Source organism: Euwallacea similis, chromosome 10 (genome assembly GCF_039881205.1).
Source record: "Euwallacea similis isolate ESF13 chromosome 10, ESF131.1, whole genome shotgun sequence".
Classification (NCBI taxonomy): domain Eukaryota; kingdom Metazoa; phylum Arthropoda; class Insecta; order Coleoptera; family Curculionidae; genus Euwallacea; species Euwallacea similis.
The window spans coordinates 1,301,487-1,321,652 of NC_089618.1; the positions used below are offsets into that span (position 1 = coordinate 1,301,487).

Sequence of the window (20,166 nt, forward strand, 5' to 3'; positions counted from 1 at the left end):
TTATTACTTTCAATTTAAAACTTAAAAACGTACTTTTTAAATAAACCATTACCTACTATACTTTCCATAAAAAAAAAAGTCATTTTATGCCATATTTCAAAAATAACACCTGTTAGAAAAAAGCTGGTTAACCTATCTTTTTCAGGGCAAAATTATCTACAATATTCGTATTTACATAATTTCTCTAGAACCAACAATTGCACCGCTCGATCGATTAAAAAAATCGACAAAATTTGTTTTTTTCCTAAATATCTAGTAAGCCATGGACTTTTTCCAGAAATCAAAAGTGGCTTTAAATTGGTCCCCTAACGTTGCAATTTATTCCTCATTTAACCGACTTTGTAAGTCTGTTACTTTCTGAGATTCATTCACTATCATTGAAAAAAACTCGCGCTATAGGGGAATTCCCAGGTTCAAAAATACACAAAACACTCCCATTACTTACCTTGGCTGCGGTTGATATTTACAATTGTCTTCATTGTTTTCTCCTCTGATTGACATATGACGAATACAAGTGCTACTGTCAACCTCACTACCGACGTCACTAAGGGCACAATCGTCACTGTAGCAATACAAGGTTGGTTCCTCTATGTTTTCCAGCAACCTACTAAATTCTCTACTATACCCTTTCGAATAAAAATTCCTAATACAACCTTTATTAGTTTTAGGGGGCGCATGATCTGTACTGCCCCCCCCCCCCCTCCACTCCTTATCATATGCCAAATTATCCACTTCCAGAGTGGTGCTACCATTGCAGTACACCACTGTGTGCTTAATGAAAACTGGTCTTTGGTAGATTTTGTCTCCCAAGTGGGTCTCGTCAGAGCCCCCCCTATGGACCTTACCGAAGAAGGTATTAGAGTCTTGAGACTGTGTTAAAGAGTCCTCACAGTTATCTTCAGATGATGATGAAGTTGAAGTTGATGTTTCATTACCGTTAGTTTTTGTTGGAGTTGTTGCTATTACGGCCATGAGCCTAGTTGTTTTGTTCGGGCTTAAATCGCTCATCATAGCATAGTGATAACACTGAAGAAGGTCTAGCCATATTTTTGTAAATATGCAGTCGTGGGGTAGACAAACTACATATAATAAGCTTAATGGCTTTTGGCTAGAAAGGCTAATTGGGTGAGCACTACGAATTCAAATTTACCTTCTTTAATTGCAGAATTCTCTCTCTGCTTTCATCGTCGAGATTCAAACTGAACGGTTCGTAATGAACTGAAATGGAGACCTGGTAAAACTTGACTATTTCAAAATTGTATGCAAATACCTATTCTGAGGCGAGGACGTAGCTGCGGATCATTGTAATTATGATTATTGTCACATTATGGAGATCTCATATCTTGACTCATATCTTGACGAGGTCCAGTGTCATTTTCATTATACACCCAAAATTCTTAATCGGTCGTTAAAAAACTTTCTTTGATCTTTTTGACCATGATCCCTCTACGCCCCTGATTTGCGCAAAGCAACAACATTAATTCATTTAACAACCTCCCCCCTAGCGCCCCTGACTTGCGTGAAGACATCTTCTGTTTTCGCAAAGCAGAAAGCATTGTTGACGCAGTAAGTATTTAAAATCTCCAACTAGTCGTTAAAAATAAAGTTACCTACGTCCCTGATGAATGAATATTACAATGAAAACTTTCAGATTTTCCAAGCTTTCACAGCGCATAAAGTTAGTGGTGTAGCATGTTTCCAAAACCCACAACCGATCGTCGAACAAACTACCCAATTGTGTAACTCGTTTAAAAATTGCTCCTTGTACGCCTCTGCTTCAATAGTTTTTGGAAACAGTTTACTGAAGTTGTATTCAGATTTTACTAAGCAATTATGCAGTGGCGTAGAATATTGTTAATTTTCACCAATACGGTCCTGATTTTTGTTCACCAAGACATATCGGTGCTTCAAACCAGTACAAAAGCAAATCAGTGGCGTACCATTTTTTTAAGCGCCCTAACCAACCCAATCGTGGACAGAAGTCAGATATTCCTTTTCCGATTTGTGCCAGTAAATGTTTCTCTTCACGCTCCTGGCTTCTTGCATGTTGGAAATCTGTGGCACAGCATGTTTCAGAAGTCGAGGCCGATTACATGAAGTGTTAAATTTGTTTTTTGTGTCTTCAGAGTAATAAACTGCACCAAAAGCACGTGTGTGTTTAGCTGAGTTTACGTGTTCAATGTTGAATCAATAATATATTAAAAATAGAAGTCTATAAACTATCTCTTTGGTAGGACCGTGTGCTCTCTCTCTCCTTAATCTGGATAATTTGGTTTTTTACGTGTCCAAAATTAATCAAGGTTGAACTGTAGTTGAGATCAAAAAGGGCACACCATTCCATCCTCAAGAATCATCTACAAGGTGGCCCAACGAAAACTTTGCACTTCGAATTTCAGTATATGAAATGAAAATGTGGAAAAACGCTCAGACCCATCTATTTTTAATTTGAGGGGAACAATTCTTTAGTGTCTTTTCAAGCGTTCAACTTCAATCCATAAGCAGGGGTGATAGTTCCCCCAAAGTGTTTAAAGGAAAGGGATGTCGAAGGGCACCTCGTTTTAAAGACAGTTGTGCTTTGATTATAACCTCCAAGTTTAAAGTCCCCTCCATTATTCCCGTTAATATGACAGCTTGTCAAAATCTGTGGGGGAAAAGCTTCTAATTAATAATAAATTTTTCACAAGAAGAGCTGCAGATTTCAAAATGAGGGTAGGAAGACTTTTAAACGTGAAATATCACTGAATCGTGTTGACGGAGGCGAGTTTCACCCCTCAAATTTAAAAGGGTGCGTTTTTTATTTTTATTTTTTTTTAAGATGAGTAAATGAAAAAAGTATTCACATTATTTTTTTGATCAATTTGTTAAATGCTGGGAATAACCACCTTTTACCTCCATACAATAAAATAACTTGTGTTCAAAGCGTCGTTTTATGTTACCTAATATTTCGGGAATAATTTGATTCCATTCATAAGTTATACAATTAGAGGTAAAACTCACCTCCATTAAAACGATTCAGTGATATTTCACATCTAAAGGCCTTCCTACCCTCATTTTGAACTTTGTAGCTGTTATTGTGATGCTATTAGCTGAAAGCCTTTTTCCCCCCCAATTTTGACAAGCTGTCATATCAACGGGGATAATGGCAATGATTACAAACTTGGAGGTAAAAATAATAATCAGGGTACGACTATCTTTAAAATGAGATATCACACAACACCCCATCCCATTAAAAATTTTAAGGGTGACTGTCGCCCCTACTCGGGGGTTGAAGTTGAAGGGTTGAAAATACATTAGAAAATTGTCCCACTCGAATCAAAAATCGACGAGTCGGAAAGTGTTTGCACATTTTCCTTTTAAATACTAAAAATCGTGGTGGAAAGTTTTCGTTGGCCACCCTATATGTTGATTGCATTTCTCATATAGTTTCAACCCAATGTGTCCAGTTTTTGATTTGTTGAAACAGGGCCTCTCCAGGACTATCCACTTCTTCGTACAGCTGCTTCACTCCCAACAATTTGTAGTCTTTATGGATGTGCCCCAATTTCACCCCTCCTTCAATTAACCTTTGGCAAGTCGTTACTTGCAATTGCGAGGCCCTGTCCGTGTCAAAAGTCCCTATAAAGGCCAGCAGTACTGTTTGATCGTTGTACTCGCTCTGCAGCCGTCTGTTGTAAACAAAACCTGTATATTAATATTTTCAAATAAACAATGATAAGGCGGGGACAATCGTACTTTAGCCGCGCCTGCGTGTTCCAGCCTCTACCCTCATAAACCACCCCATCCCCTCCTATGAGAAAGCTGTAAGGAATGTCGTACCATCCCTTACTGTCAATATAGCTGCGCTGAGTGCTACTGTAAGATGAATTAAATCATATAGGAAAGTTTCGGAATAATAGGTGCCTCATCAGTGTTACCTGGTCACATTGCCACATTCATCTTCGTTGAAGCACTTTATGGAAGCGGTGTCGCTAATCACTACAAGGGGCGCCTGCTCCCCTTGAGAGAACCTGCGTATGGCCGGTCGTGCTCCCCACTTTTGCCTGCAAACCACGTGAATTGGAGGGCTGGTGGTTTTTATATCTGAAGGGGTAATATATGTTCCAAAATTATTTGAATGAATTATATTTCCGTCAAATTTAAGAAAATTTCTGCTTCGCATGTAGCTTTTTGGACATCAGGGGCGCGCCGTGCGTTGGTTTGAAGAGGAATAATAAAATGTAGGGATTTTCGGAATATAATAACGCTGCCTAGTGTAGGGTGTAATGCGGGAGAATAGTTTAGATTCTAGGGGGTAGATAATGACAGGTATCGCCCTACTTCTAAGGCTTGGTGTATTTTTGTAAATTCTACGCCACTGCTTTCAAATGAATTTCAGCCCTTGAAGGTTTTCCTGAAATTGTGGATCATGTCGATTGATTTTATTTTCGAAGAAATAATGATGCTTAAAATCAGCACTATAATTATTACACATCAGGTAAATGTGATTTTTTGGTCGATTTTTCTTACTGGTGCCCATTCTACTCACTGTGTGTAATTTCGATTGTTACAACTATGATTTTCGTAAAATCGACTTGTAAACCAATTCTACACCACGGTGCTTAGTGTGCAGATGTCCGAGCAGGTATTACAATCTAAAGGGGTCTTTGCAACTAAATGGGCTTTGAAGAAACTGTTCAATCAATAGCCTGCTTCAAGATCATAATTATTTAACTGAATTATCTTCTTTCCAAAAAGTGTAATGTAAGAAAAAGCACCTAACTACACCACTGCTTACTGAATGATAATATTTTCCGGAATGAAAAAATCCTTGAAATTATAACAAATAAAATTTCTGTCTTATATAGATACCGACCATGACTAAAATTAGTTAGGGAATATTTCACATTCCATTCCCCATCAACATGGAATATTACCCACGACTAACGTTTGTTTTTCAACCTTCTCTCATTAAAATATCCCTCACCTTGATCGCAATTTGCCCTACTCCCCTCCTCCGTCACTGAGTTCCTCTCCGAGCGATCCACCTCAAGAATGAGAACCACTATCAGTCCCACTACCAGCACTAACAGAAGCAAAATCACCGACGAACCCACAACGATCAAAGGGCTTGGCCTCCATCTCGGCCCACAACCTGCAATCTACGATATTTCATTCTTCCACTCCCTATAATTACTCCCTCAATGCAACCTTTGCTTTGGAGAGGAGGCGAGGGTGTGCTCTTGGCCTCCAAGTCTTCATCTTGCTGATCAAAAGCGGGATTCTCCACACCCACAGTGGTACTACCTCCATTGGAATACACCACCGTTTGTTTGATGGTCACGGGTCCCTGGTAGATTCTATCTCCCAGATGAGCCCCATTGGAGCTCCCCATTTGAACTTTACCGAATGTTGTGGACTCCGAAAGTTCTTTTAGCGATTCCTCATTGTCATCTTCTGGTGACGATGAAGATGATGATGATGATGTAACATCGACTTCTGGAGAGTTTTTCGTTGGAGAAGACGCTATTAAGGTCATGGCTTTAGTAGAAGAGGATAGATTCGTATTAGAACTACCACTTTCTACTGATTAGGGCCATTCTGAGGTTGCATATTTTAAGTGCGTACGTCCATTAGTCTAATTGCTAGGATAATATGCTAATTAGCTATATCTGCAGGTACTAAATGAAAATTTACCTGTTGACGTTGGAAAATGGTTTGCACTAGATTTTGAGCGAGCTTCGCCTTCGCACGGTTTTCGGTAAACTGAAATTTGTAAGCTGGTAAAACCTGTTTGTTTACAGGTAGTATTTATTTAGCAAGGTCGCATCTGCCGATGAATTTCATTATCGGAATACATGGAATACCCTGCCTGTGGGTAGAGTATTCCAATGTATTCCGAGTCTCCCTGGTAGTAGTGAGATCGTCTTTACCGAAAATTTAACAATTTTTTGTCCCATAAACTATAAGCTAAATCTGCATAAACGCATTAAAGCTGATTTTTAATTGTATAGGTCGTCACGATAATAAACTCGGTTGGGGGTAATTGTAGAATTCGTGCATACATACCGGGTGGGTCGAAAAGTAATCAGCTATCTAGCTCTCTGTTTGTTTCTGTGACAATTATCTCTGCATCAACAAAAATAGAAACACAGGAAATGAGAGAAAAAAGATATCACTAATGGCCTCTTCAATGAACCAGTAATTTATTGGAAATAAAAGCGATAGTCGGAGGCGTCTCCAGTTCATGGGGACCGACCGCAGAGACAGTAGATCTATCTCTCGGAAATAAAAATAAGACCATTGTCGGTAATTTTTCACCTCAAAAATAGAAAGTTTAAATCAATGGCACTTCAAGTGCCGACCTTTTATTAACTGCTTTCAAACATTACAAGTTTCGATTCGGAACAATATAGATATACAGGGGCATGCGGAAGCATTCGCGGTGACAATTTCGCAGAGCCTTAAAGTATTAGCGAAAATACCTAATTTCCATATGTTATTTTCTAAAACGCATTGTTGGAAACGACCTACATTTATGCCATTTTAGGATAATCATCGACAGTCACGTGGAACTTCTAGTTTAATCATCTCTAAATCTCTAATGATTTACGAGAAACCTTTATACGCAAATAAAACAAAAAAGGAAACACTTTCCTATCAAAGATTATAATATTACAAAAATTACACTTATTTACAAGTAACCTTAAGATATCCTACTTATAGCATCAATTTCAAAAATCTTCATTGCGGGTACGATTGGACCAATGTGGCCAAGTCTTGATTTCGTCATAAAGGGCCTCCCCAGGGCTTTGGGCGCCCGTCAGTTGTCTTACTGCCAGCACACTGTAGTTCTTCTGAAGGTACCCGAGTGCCACCCCCAGATCAAGCAGTTTCTGGCAGGCGGACAGTTGAAATTTGGGCGGCTTCAGGCTTTCGAACGTTCCAATGAAGGCTATTCCTATGCTCTTGTTGTTCCATCTGAGCATTTGCCTTTTTAGTTGGTCAAAGGGCGCGGATATTGGTAAACTTACCCTAAAGTGTGAGCGCCTTCTGTAGTCCAGTTTCGGCCCTCATAAGCCGCCCCATCGCCACCCACCAGAAAGTTGTACCCGATGTCGTACCAACCTCTGCTTTCAATGTGAAAGGATTGGATTTGTCTGCAATATTAATGTTTAAATAATATTTTATATTCATAAATCTTTTAATGCAATTCATGCTCAAATTTGCCCAGATCAGAAATCGGCTCAGAAACTCCTGAGACTGCGAAAGTAGGACGGCCATTTTTTGTGAAACTTAGATGGATCCAAAGCTACTTAGAATTTCTAAGATAATCTAGTAAGATATGAACTTGAGTAAGTGTTGAGCTTTAGAAGAGATTTATATTTTTTGCAACATAACACTTCTACATACAAACATATTAATAACCATAAAAGATTTCGACGCCACTGAGTTAGTCACAAGTTTTAGAGTTCTTTTGATGGATTTTTAACTTTTGCTTGCCAAATTCAGTGGCTTGACAACGCGACTTTATTGAAGTGGAAAAACGGAGAACCCACTGTGGTTCCATACATATCTATTTAAAATAGGTAGAGATATCACCAGCGAATCTCGAAAGAATGATAAACGGAAAGTTTTCCTTCTGAAAATATGTACTTTGTGCATTTATATGCACAATACAGTGGCGTAACGAGACCTAGGCCTACCATTCAGTTTTCGTGATTAACTCCTGTTTAGCATATAAATAATAATGGAATAAATCGAAAAACATAACCTACGCTAACGAATAAGATAATGGTGGGTTCGGTCTTTAAATCATGATTTGGGAATTTTTTTTTGTAAAATGACAGTGGCGGAGGGAAGCCACTTTTGATGGATAGAGTAGAATACCCATAGAAGGTACTAAATCGGATTGTATTTTAGTATGAATGTAAATGACAGTGGGGCAGAGAAGGCATGTTTAGGGGGTCAGTCATACCTGACATGGAGAACACATTGCGCTTGCGACGAGCAATTCGCAGTGGCAGTGTGATGGATGATGGCGTACGGCACTGGTGTATGCAGCGGAGTTGTCACACCAGTGGGCGGCTGGGCCACCCACTCGACCCTGGACACTAGACGCAGCCTTTTCCCGGTTGAAACTATATCTGAAAATGTATGTACATTTTCTCGCACTCCGAGGAAGCTCAGTGGTACCTTGATGGTAATCTCCAGGATTGACAGTATTATCAGGCTCACTACTTCCATGCCAGTGCTTCACTCCGTGGGAGGGATTTCTTAGGAAGATCACCATCATGAGCACGCTCACAAAAAGTATCAATATCATCACGAATATCGAGATCTGGAAGGGACGCTGATTGGACGCATTCTGTAGCCATAAGTAGCCTGTAAACAAAGCTTTAGCTCAATTCCAATCTCTATCTCTAAGAACCACCTTTAGCCACTGCCGATTGGGGCTCGGAGGCTTTAACTTCAGAGGTCACAGCCTCTTCACCTCCTCTATCAAACCCTGCATTGTCTTTGCCCTGAGGGCTTAAAGTGGTGCTACCATTGGCGTACACCACTTGTTTGATGGTCACCGGTCCGTTATAGAAGTTTTTATCGCCGAAGTGCACATCATTGGAGTGTTCAATGGATACTTGGCCGAAGGTCTGCTCGGTCGCTGGATGTCCCAAGCTTTGGACCATGGCACGACTTCCGTATGGAGTATCTTCGTCATCGCTTGATGACGTATCTTCTTCATCTGACGTGTTTTCTTTGGAAACGTTTAATATAGTGGGTGATGTAGCTACTAAGGTCATAGCCCACTAAGTGCTGGGTCACATTACGCTGAGAAGCATGACCAATTACTAACCGCACTAACAATGTAGCAAACTGAACAACCGAACTGAGAACCTGGGAAAACCAGACTATCTTGTTCCACTGCGACTGGTTTGTGACGACAACTATCGCATGTAATTAGTTAAATGTTGTTCTCTCTCTCTATCACTGTTTATGCATAAATAAATCATGATTTCTGATGTTTAACAGTGGTGCCTAATGATACGAGGGTGCTACGATTGGTGTATGTATGAGCCTACCTCTACTATTGTTCCTCTCAAATTTCCGTATGATCTTCACGTCGCTGATGGGCAGTTTTGGAGACATTCACGATGGTGGTACCAAGGTCTTATTTGTGATTCTTTCCTTGTTGAAATGGGGACTACTATTTATGCAAACTACTGTGTTTTTGCGCTTGAAGACGGCAATGTTTTCATTCTCGTTTTGTCGACCCCGAAGAGGTCAAGATTATCTCTGCGGGCGTCAAAATTTCGCTTCTCAAATGAAATATTGGTTCTTGGGGAAATTGGCCCATTAGTCTTATCTACAGAATATTTAGACGATTTACCACTGTTTCGCAAACTTCCCAAAGCTTTCTCTGCCTATTTCGAGACTCGAAAGTGGATTTGGCTGGCCACGACTTCTTCCATGAGGGAAAGAAATAAGAAAACAAGCAAGGAAACATACATTTTGAACGTTTCTGGCACCCCAAAGAAATGTTCTACGCTACTGTCTTTCTGAATTGGAACTAGAAGTACTTCATTTTACTTAGCAGTAGAGAGCAGTTGTTCAAAAACAGGGACGTGCAGAAAGGATTTCTAAAATACGAACTTGCTTTAACCCCATATCCACAATAAAAGTCGCACCCAGGGCAAAAAATGCAAAATTCATTATATTTCCTTCGATAACTCAAAGTACAATCCAGGCTTGTAATGGGGCCACAGCATCACTCTTTTGAACACATTCTCCCCCGGACTATTTACCCTTTCAGTCTGATTATAAGCCACAACGACGTAATCCTTGTCCAACTTTCCTCTCTCCAACAATCTCTTCAACAACCTCCTTCCAGCCTTGTCCATCTTATCGTTGACCTTATCGTAGGGCGCAAGGTAGTTGCCCACGTAGGCCACGTCATAGGCGTCTGGCCTAAATAAACATCCTCTGAGCACATGATTTTTAAAAACGAGGGGGTAGTCAAACCTTTGGTCGTTACTGACATCAGCCCCACGTCCGAGGTAGATGTTTCCATCTCCGCCAATGAGGAAATTGTAGGCTATATCTGGAGCGCCATCGTTGACCACATGTTGCCCTTGAAGACCTAGAATTTTGTTTGCGCACGTCTGATAGTCGGAACAGTTGGAGCTGGATGTATGGAGAATTCTAACCATTTTGAGGGGGGTGGTGATAGGAGTTATATTTAAAGGAGATCTGGCCAGCCATTCCTTAAAATTATTAGGGCGGTTTTAATGTTTTTTGCTAGAAATAAGATAGGGGGGGGGGGGGGCTTGGAATCGTCAGTAGAAGATTATATTGATTCTACAATAATTGAAATGAGGAAGGTTCAGCTTTTTTGAGAGTATGAAAAATGCAAAAAAAGGCAAAAAATAAGTATATAAGTATATAAGTATAGTGTTTATTAGTCACATATAAATGTGTAAAATTTACTTAAAATATTCTTATAGTTATTTGAGCCACTGTGTATTCTTATATGTATCTCCGAAAAGTATTACCAGCTTGAAATACAGAGAATAGAGAATGAAGAGAAAGCTTAATTGTTAAAGTCCTGAAAGTTAAAGAACTAAAATTATTCAATTTTTAAAGATTCTCGAGGGGTCATAGGAAAATGTTACGCTACTGTCTTTGTGCTACTTCAATAATAAAAAATATTCTAAAAAATCTTTAAAGAGTCTTTCAAATACCAAAAAACATGGGCTGTTCGGATTTTTAGAAACGTAAAACCTAAACGAAATAACCCAATTTTTAAAATTTGTTTTTTCCAGATCACTACGCCACTGGTTTTGAGACATTTAAAACAGTAAAATCGTAGTTTTTTTTTTATTTGCCTGCAAATATTTGAACAAAATCACTAGAGCCTTTACAAATATGGCGCGCCGCTGATTCATCATCATATAGAGTCATAGGGACGTCGACTGCTCTTTATTGAACACCTTGTTCTTTAATCTTAATATTTGAGAACAAGCATATAATAGCTTCAATTATTCTAAATATACAGGGTGTTCATTTTAAAATGAATTGTCCGAAATATCTCTTGATGGGGAAGAAAATTTAAAATAATACAAGAAACGTTTATTTAGATATCTAGGAGGAAGTTTAATTTGACATTAGAGAGAATTGTATCAGTCACCTCCTCACCCTTAGCTACCCTCACTTTGATATTTTGCATGGCACCTTCATCAAGTGGCACATTTTTGCAAGCGGAATTCAATTTATTATGTAACTGTACCAAGAAACCTGAAACTGGTTAATGGAGTCGGGAATTGGAAGGAAAAATGCGTAATAGCTCAAAATGGCTTATAGAGATCAAATAATTCATTTTATTAAGTACTCAAAATACAAGCCATTATTAAGTAGGCAATAATAAAGTCTGTTTCGAGAATGGCTCAATGAACAACTTCCGGAACAATAGATTGGCAAAAGAGGCGCACTAAAATGGCCAGCACGATCTCCAGATCTCAGTCCACAAGAGTTTTTCCTACGGTTTTTTTTTTAAAGTGAAGTGTTTAGAACTCGACTTGAAAGTATTCAAGAATTGAAAGGTAGAATTTTCTTGAAATGTAGAAGTGTTACTAGACAAAATTTGGCCGTCGTTCGCGAAGAATTTAAAAATGCACTTTATCATTGCCTCGCTAATAACGGCTCACTCGCAATAAAATGAATTATTTGATCTCAATAAGATATTTGTATTACTATACATTTTTCCTTCTAACTCCCGCCTCCATTATCCGATTTTGGTTTTTTCGGTACAGTTACGTAGCAAATTGAATTCTGCGTGCAATGACTCGATTGGGGGTGTCATTTGAAATTTCGAAGAAAAATATCGAAGCTGGAAATGAGGGGGTGACTGATACAATTCCCTCTAATATCAAATTAAATTTCCCCATAGGTATATAAATAGAATTTTTTTTTATTACTTTAAATTTTTCTCCCAATCAAGAGATATTACAGGTGGTTCGTTTCGAAATGAACACCCTGTATAGGAGTGTTTAACATCACACTTGTTTTACTGGCATGTGTAAATATCCTTAGAAGTACAGGCCTGGGTCGTAATGGGGCCACTTCACAATCCTGGAGTACACATTATCACCTGGACTTTGAGTATTTATCGTCTGATTCTGCCCAATCACCACATAATCAGGAGTCAGATACCCTTCCTTCCTTAACCTCTCAATGAGCTTCCTCCCGGCCAAATCCATTTTATCAGTGACATTATCGTACGGAGCTAGAAAGTTGCCGATGTAAACCACGTCAATGGCTTTTGTCCTGGAAAATTTTGGAATGAAGTTGGTGATGAAAAAATGTATTTTCTATAATGTACATCCATTCATTTTCCACCCCTGCGCCTCTACCGACGTAAACGTTTCCATCACCTCCTATCAGATAGTTATAGGAAATGTCCGGCATGCCTTGAGTGCCCACTTGCCATCCTTGCAGGGACAGTACGTGTCCTACGCATGCCTGATAGTCCTTACAAAAGTGCCCCCCAGTGTGCATTATCCGAACTATCGATAAGGGATGGTCGATTTTGGTAGAGTTCAGCGGCGGACGTGCCAACCATTCCTGCACGAAACATTTCCTTTTTTCGACACTAAACACTGATTTCACTGCCGGATTTTGCGCGATTTTATACACGTAAATGAGGTTTTTGAAAATGTCCATAATTTTGAAAACTTACCTCTCGATGAATGATCTGAATTCCATCCCCTAAGTTATCATTGTGTCCGAAAGTGCTCAGACCCGCAGTACCCTGTTTAAAATTGTAGAAGTAGAAGAACATTACAAGGGAAGTAATGGTGGTGATGCTCAAAATGATTCCGAACAAGAACTGCGTAGAACGTTGAGCAAGAAGGTGTTTGAGGTAATCCAGGCCATTTTTTGCCTCTTTGTCCTTTGTTTTGGTTGCCTGCGAGTTGGTGACTTGAGCTGCAAAATTTTAAATGATAAATGAAATAATAGTGAAGTTAACTGGATAGAGAAAAGCACGGATCTCTATTAACGCACAAAGTTCCAGAACTTGTCCAATGGCGTATCGAAGACATGCGCAGTTTTGTTTACAACGATAAAACTTTAAAAAAGCTAAATTACGAGGTTTTAAATTATCAAACCAGCTACCGACGTCCCTGGTTTTTGAAATTTATCTTAAATTCTTTGCAATTTTTTAAACAAATAGGTCTCCAGCGCCAGAAGATGAATATTTTTGGAAAACCCTGCAGCGCTGGGACCAAGCCATGTTTATGTTCAAGGAAACCCCCTGTCGACGCCCATGGAGTAATTCGCGTAAAGAAAATTCGAAGTGTTTAGCCACTTTTTAGATCGCGATCTAGAGATCCAGTAGCGTACAAAAAATATGGTGTTGATAAAAATGGTAGAACCGTGGAAACAATTCCATTACGTTGATTAGTGTTTTCTGTGTCTCCACCGACGTCCCTGGACATACAAGTAACTGAAATCGGTCTTGACGTTGCCGGGAGGGAAGTTGAAGGCTCTGGCGTACAGAACGCCTCTGAAGAAATGGAGGAAAAGGGGGATAGTGGAGAGCAAAGGAAGGAGGGAATGTTCTCAGAACTTGGCACCTATAGAAAGAAATAAAACTCTGGTTGATAGAAAAATACAGTAGTCTATATTAAAGCATCGTTCCAGAGAAATAATGCTTCCAATTCTTGATTGCTATGGTCAAGTTCCAGCCAGGGCTGTAGTATCTTAGGGGTGAAGTCTGGTTTTCCCCAATTAGTTTATATCCCTCATCCACCTTCCCCTCATCAACCCCATAAGCAATCAAAGCCTGCCCAGCATTCACCGCCAACGCACTCGCGAACTCCTTATTAAAATCCCCAATAAAGGCAATCCCGATACTATCTATTCTCACATTATTTAGCCCCTCCCACCCTTGTCCCACGTAAATCCCACCATCCCCTCCAATCAGAAAATTATATCCAATATCTTTATGCCCCTTTTTGAAGGATTCCGCTTGCACTTTCTGGACACAGATGGCGCACTCTGTAAAATTTACGCAACTCTCTGTAGCAGTGTGGCTGATTATGACCAAAGAAGAGGGGAGGGCATTGGAGAGAGGAGAATGTAAATCCTCCACTCCCCCCCAATTGGCTTTGAAATACACTGGATGACCACCTATATGAGTGGTGGTGTTGGGGTTAAGTGGGGAAAATCTAAGCGATTTGGTGTGCAAAACGTCATTCAAGAAGATGAAGAGGATGGCGAACAAAATGAGAATTGAGATGAAGATGGACGGCACCAAAATGTAGCGAAGGCGTAGATGGAATGTGGGCGGTGGGGGCTTTGGGGCTGAGGCCGCTTCTGAAACAAAAAAGAGGCTGTTAGGGAGGGTTCGCAGGTGCCGTCCAAAGGATGAAGGGATGAAAAGAGTTTATGTAAAATATCAGGGGTAGAAGTAAAAGGGTTTTCTAGTTATTAAAAAACCTTAGTTTAGGAGTTTTTGACTCACTATAATTCAAAGCATTAGGGGCGATTATAGGACTGGAGATTGTATATTTGAGGACTTTCAATTTTCGAACCCAGGAGCGGAGTTAAAACGATTTTAAGTATCTTGACAAACCTTAGGGTACCTGTAGGACCCTTGTTTTTTCCTTTAATATACAAGGTGTCCATTAAATATACGGTAAAAATTCAAGGGATCATTCCCTGGACTATTCTAAGAACATTTTGTCCTTTGGTGATTTTTGAAAGACCTCTTTGTTCCGAAGATACAGGGGGGCAATATTTTATTACACGTAAAGCTTCTTAATCTACAAGAACTGTTGAAAATGATTACCTCCAGTTAGGATGCAAGAATCTAATCTTTTTCTTATTGATTACCGCACTTTGAAAAGCACCAGGGTCGTTTCTTATTGAGTTACACCCAGCAATTATCCGATTTTCCAAATTTTCCACATCTCCCACTGGAGCATTATAAACTAATGACTTTCGATGCTCCCTTAGGGAATAATCCAGGAGGTTTAAGTCTGGGGATCGAGCAAGCCATAAGTAAAATCCACCTCGACGACGATCCTTTTTACCGATAAAGCGAATTTTTCAAAAAATGGATTGGTCAAGGTGGACCTCATAGTAACTACTTCAGTGACTACACAGTGATACTTCACTCGAGGTAGTTATTTTCAACAGTTCTTGTAGATTAAGAAGCTTTACATGTAATATTTAGCAATAAAATATTGCTATTGTCGAAAATTTTTCTCGTCGTGTATTTTCGGAACAAAGAGCTTTTTCAAAAATCATCAAAAGACAAAATATTCTTAGAATAATCCAGGGAATGACCACCTCAATTTTTGCGAGATGTTTAATGGACACCCTGTATAAGATTTTCAGACTAATAAAACATGCGAGATACGCCGCTGTATTCAAAGCAATTTGACGGCTTTTTTCATTTATTTTCAGCCTTAAATTTATAGCTTTCTTTTACAATGTCAGGGGCGTGGTTGCTCGGTTTTCTAAGTCGAATTGCTGTTTTTTCAATTTACTTGAGGTTTTGGTAAATAAAATTGACGAACTACTGCAACGTGTTCCAAACCTTAAAAAGTAGATATAGGAACAACATCGCCAAGAATGATGAAAATCAATTAAAAACACACATTACTGCATCTTAACTAATTCCATCCTTGTCTAGTATCTGGAGGACGTTCTCAGTCCGTCATAACTAGTTTATGAAATAAGTAATGGTGAAAAAATGAAGGAAATTTATGCGGAGAACTAGCAAATTTCAGTTACTACATCGAGTGTCGTCATTGCCCAGAGTATGTAACACACCAACACCTCCCTTTCCAGAGATAATCGCACCGAAGTCTCTACAGAATGCCCCAAAAACATTGAGTAAAATTTACCTGTCAGCCAATCAATCAACACTTTCTGCTGCTTAATCAAACTCTTCTGCTGCTTAATCAAACCCTCGTAACAGTCTTCGGAATGATCGAAAGAACGCGACCACTTCATCTTAAACGGAACTACGTAAAACCGAAACTAACGCTCGTATTGATGATGGAAATGAGATTTTATAAAGTTCATGTATGTGGGGATTGGGGAAGTACCTTTCCGCCGTTCTGTAATGCTGTTTACCTGTGAGCCAATCAATCAGCAACTTCTGCTGCTCAATCAAAGCCCTCTGATCGTTGACGAACACCGAGTACTCTTCGCTTAGACTTGACCTCAGTTCCATCTTGGAGAACGCGAAAATGATACTATGAACATTAGACGCCACAGAACTAAATCACAGTAGTACTGTTACGTTATAAATGAGTGAAAGAGATGTTGATGGCTTGATGAGTTTAATGGGAAGTACCATACTGTTCGACTCTGAGGTCAGCTGCGTCAATATTTGTAAAGAATTTTTTTAATCGGTAATGTTAAGCGGATCCTTTGGCGCTGATACACTATTTGTTTGTAATGGACTTCGATAACGACCAAACGGGTATTTACAGTACTGGTTTGTCTAATGCTCCGACGAAGATTTGATTGTGCAAAGACCCACGTAGATGATAACTAGATGATGAAAGTTTTGATTCTATTTAGCAATTTTCTCTTCTGCATTGGGTCGAATGTGTTACCAGCAGATACTACGATTTACGTTGCTTAATATACAGGGTCGCCCACTAAACACTTTCCACTGAAGTTTTCTGTCTTATGATGTAAGAGACGCCCAAACGCTCGGACCAATCAATTTTATTTTCAAGGGGGTCGTATTCCTTTGGTATAATCATTTTCCCAGGTTTTACCCCTAAACGAGGGTGACTTTCACGCTAAAGATCTTAAACGAAAAGGAGCATCCTGTGATACATAATTTTAAAGGACACGCAATTGCCTTTTTAATGTCACCCTATTTTTTAATTTTGGACAGTCAATTATTGAAAAGTTAAGGTTTAAAAGCGATGTTATCTTAAGAACGTAACAAAAGTGATACGGAATATTTTAAAAAATGTAAGGAAAAATGCGAATCAAAGCATTACTCCTACCAACATTAAGGATTTTAATTTGTTAAGTACTTTATTTATTCCTGCAAACATTATCGTCTCGTTTCAAAATATTCAAGAAAAAGTTGAAATAATTCCTTTTTTTTCAAAATAATTATTGTGCGAAAGGAGCTGCAAATTTATTTAATGAATCACATTTTGATGAAGCCTAGTTACCAAATTTCGAGAAACTGAATTCGTAAAAAAAAAGTTGTTCAAAATCCGAAAAGAACGGAAGCTGATGTAATATCTGTATTGGGTCACATCATAATGGAACCTACCCTAAGCACTAGAAGATTATCAGACGTGTCAGGTATTCGGTGTGCAATCGTCCTGAGAATATTAAAGTCCCATAAATTTCACCCTCATAAAATTAAATCCAGCAAATAAACGAAGATGATAACGATCGACGTTCGGAATTCTGTGAGATTATTAGTCGACAAATTATTAACAATAAAGAATACTTTTATATAATTTTCTGATTGGTGTTCCTTCTTCTTAAGTGGCGAAATTAATTGCCGTTAATGGTCGCCCAACATTCCAAGACTTTTTCATTCAACATCCAGGAAAACTTAATGTTTGGCTGGGAATTTTTGGGGATCACATTGTTGGCCCATTCTTTCTACCAGGAAATCTCAACGGGGAATTTATTTAGATTTATTAGAAAATGCCATTGATCCAGCACTAACACAAATAATTGAGCAAAATAACCGAAGACATCGTTTTTCAACAAGATGGGACCCCTCCGCACTACGCGACTTCTGTGGGGCAATTTTTAGATGAAACATTTTCTCAATCATAGATTAGGAGAAGAGGACTTACTGAATGGCCTGCACGATGCCCAGATTTGTTTCCGCTAAATTTTTTTATGAGGCCGTTTAAAATAAAAAATTTATGCGACATAAACTGTCACTTGAAAACTTGCGGCAACGTATTATACACGAATGTAGTCTTATCTCCATAGATGCTCAATAATGTCAGAGAGCACTTTGATTAATCTTTCTACTACTATGTAGAGGTCGGTGGTAGTTATTTTCAACATCTAATAAATTGAAATAAATGGTAAGTGAAATCGATAACATTGCTTTTAAATTTTGATTTCTCGAGAACTGAGCATTCAAAATTAAAAAATAAAGTAGCATTGAAAAGGCAATTGAATGCCCTTAAAAATGATGTATAACATGATACTCCTTTCCGTTTAAGATTTTTAGGGCGAAAATTACCTCCGCTTAGGGGTTAAACCTGAGAAAATGATTATATCAGAGAAATACAACCCCTTGAAATTAAAATTGTCGAGCACGAGCAATTTCATGTTTTCTACATCATAAAATAGAAAACTTCGGTGAGCCACCCTATATATGCATATTTGCGTTATACCTCACAAGTCAACCATTATATTGATAAGATTATAATAGATAACAATACTAGAAGTTGATTTTCGTGTAAATACATTCAACATTAGCGGTTAAATAAATCTATTCGAATAGAAAAATTAAAATATGGAATCGTTCATGGTTTGTTTCTCAAAATTTATACAATATATTTATACATTGTAATTCATCGCTATACAGGGTGAGCGACAAAAAATAGTATTACGTAGACTTCATGCAATTTGGAAACTTTCTTGTATATCGAATAATAAGCACCTACTTAAGAAGAGCAACAACCTTACAAGAAATTGCATAACGGGAAAGTTAGCAACACAGAGTGTCCCAGGGTCCACCATGAATACCTTTTCTGTTGTTTGTTAAAAAAAAAACGCTAAAACACGTCAACTTTGATAGGGAAGGGGACATCATTTGGTGAAAAAGCTGTTTTTGAAGTATTACCCCTCTACCGCAGGAAAATACCCCTTTGAAACATTTAAATTGGAAGGCGGATTGTGTTATACCTCGTTTAAAGGATAATTTTATTCTCTACAAGGTCAAGCATTTATTTTTTATTTTTGTACTTCGGGCTTGCAGAAGTTAAACAAATACCAAATAACTTGATTTTAACTATTTTACAGATATTTTATTTATTTTATTGTAAGAAATGTTGGAAGTGACCTCCATTGATTTCCATGCACATGTACAGCGGATCCTCAAAACTTCGTCGTACATTATCTAACATTTTTGGTTGAAGGTTGCCGACCTATTCAAAAATTAATTCTTGTTTTAAGAGGCGGGGATCAAGTATTTGAGTTATCCAGGGAAATATGGCGTATAATATAAGTTGTGAATAGTTTTTTTCATTTAAGTTTCCAGGAATGAAAAATGGTTCAACATTGTGATCACCCAAAATCCCTGTCCAAACGTTTAATTTTTTGGATTGTTGAGTATGAGTCTTTCGGAACAAATGAGGATTGACGTCATTCCAGTAAATAACGATAGTTATGTCCGTTTAATTTCTACAAGACCGACATAGGAAAATAAAAAATAAAAGCTTGACCATGTAAAAAATAAAATTAACTTTCAAACGAGGTGTAACACAACCCTTCTTTCAATTCGAAAACTGCAAAGGGGTCGTTTCGAGGGATAGAGGGATGATATTTCGAAAATAACTTTTTCACCAAATCATGTCCCCCTCCGTATCAATGTTGACGTGTTTTAGCGTTTGTTTTTTTTTAACAAAAGAAAAGATATTCAGAGTGGACATTTTTCTCTGGAACACACTGTATGTACCCTTTGGCAATATCACTTATAGAGGAAACTACACTACTGACTCTTTCTTGTATGCTGTACTCCAAAATTCCTAATTCCTCTACTTTACAAGAAATCTGCAGAAATCTTTTAGAAAACTCCAAATAAAATCAGGGGCGCACGCTCACGTCCTAGGGTTGTGTCGCACCTTACAAACCAACACACTGATTTTCTATTCAACAAACATTCAAGGCAAACTACGCTGAAGGTTTTATTTGTGTTCATAGCCAAAACATTTTTAACTTTCCCTTGAAATGTACCTGAAAATTTCGCATGCGGCCGAAAGAACAGCGTTCAGCTCTAGCTCAGTAGTAGTGACTTGAAGGTCTAGTGAGGCTGCTAGAGTACCGAGCCGAGTATTTTTAGAAGACTTTATTACGTGAGAACAATAAAACTATGATTCAAGGCAAAACTATGATTTTTGGCAGTTTTCTTTACCAAAGAAGGTACTTGTTTTATAAGGCGAAAAACTATTA

At 38.5% G+C, this 20,166-nt stretch overlaps 4 protein-coding genes across 6 annotated transcripts in view; all 4 read right to left on the reverse strand.

Annotated features, from left to right (window-relative positions):
* Positions 1-727: 727 nt before the first annotated feature.
* Positions 728-5,722, reverse strand: LOC136411483 (peptidoglycan-recognition protein SC1a/b-like). Of its 3 annotated transcripts, XM_066394066.1 has the most exons (9): positions 5,674-5,722; positions 5,188-5,621; positions 4,964-5,131; positions 3,915-4,080; positions 3,733-3,852; positions 1,271-3,665; positions 1,151-1,218; positions 891-1,079; positions 728-840 (listed from the first exon to the last, which is right to left on the reverse strand). In XM_066394066.1, exons 2-6 carry the CDS (start codon positions 5,513-5,515, stop codon positions 3,416-3,418), a joined length of 1,032 nt encoding a protein of 343 aa, XP_066250163.1. In that variant the 5' UTR covers positions 5,516-5,621; positions 5,674-5,722; the 3' UTR covers positions 728-840; positions 891-1,079; positions 1,151-1,218; positions 1,271-3,415. The 3 variants fall into 3 exon arrangements, with proteins under 3 accessions (XP_066250163.1, XP_066250162.1, XP_066250164.1); XM_066394065.1 differs by having other exon boundaries at positions 891-1,218; XM_066394067.1 differs by lacking the exon at positions 5,674-5,722 and having other exon boundaries at positions 891-1,218; positions 4,964-5,138; positions 5,188-5,408.
* Positions 5,723-6,663: 941 nt separating this feature from the next.
* On the reverse strand, positions 6,664-9,033 carry LOC136411845 (peptidoglycan-recognition protein LC-like). The gene is made up of 5 exons (XM_066394605.1): positions 8,411-9,033; positions 8,173-8,361; positions 7,955-8,123; positions 7,011-7,136; positions 6,664-6,957 (listed from the first exon to the last, which is right to left on the reverse strand). Exons 1-5 carry the CDS (start codon positions 8,775-8,777, stop codon positions 6,711-6,713), a joined length of 1,098 nt encoding a protein of 365 aa, XP_066250702.1. The 5' UTR covers positions 8,778-9,033; the 3' UTR covers positions 6,664-6,710.
* A 653-nt stretch (positions 9,034-9,686) lies between these two features.
* LOC136411613 (peptidoglycan-recognition protein SC1a/b-like) lies at positions 9,687-10,184 on the reverse strand. The gene is made up of 2 exons (XM_066394252.1): positions 9,997-10,184; positions 9,687-9,942 (listed from the first exon to the last, which is right to left on the reverse strand). Exons 1-2 carry the CDS (start codon positions 10,182-10,184, stop codon positions 9,687-9,689), a joined length of 444 nt encoding a protein of 147 aa, XP_066250349.1.
* A 229-nt stretch (positions 10,185-10,413) lies between these two features.
* Positions 10,414-20,166, reverse strand: part of LOC136411614 (peptidoglycan-recognition protein LF-like) — a 32,723-nt gene continuing 22,970 nt past the window's right edge. The window contains exons 3-7 of the mRNA XM_066394254.1: positions 13,661-14,349; positions 13,427-13,607; positions 12,710-12,957; positions 12,353-12,594; positions 10,414-12,297 (exon numbers count right to left, since the gene is read on the reverse strand). Coding sequence (XP_066250351.1) covers positions 12,060-12,297; positions 12,353-12,594; positions 12,710-12,957; positions 13,427-13,607; positions 13,661-14,349 — 1,598 coding nt within the window. The 3' untranslated portion in view covers positions 10,414-12,059. The remainder of the gene's footprint in view (positions 12,298-12,352; positions 12,595-12,709; positions 12,958-13,426; positions 13,608-13,660; positions 14,350-20,166) is intronic.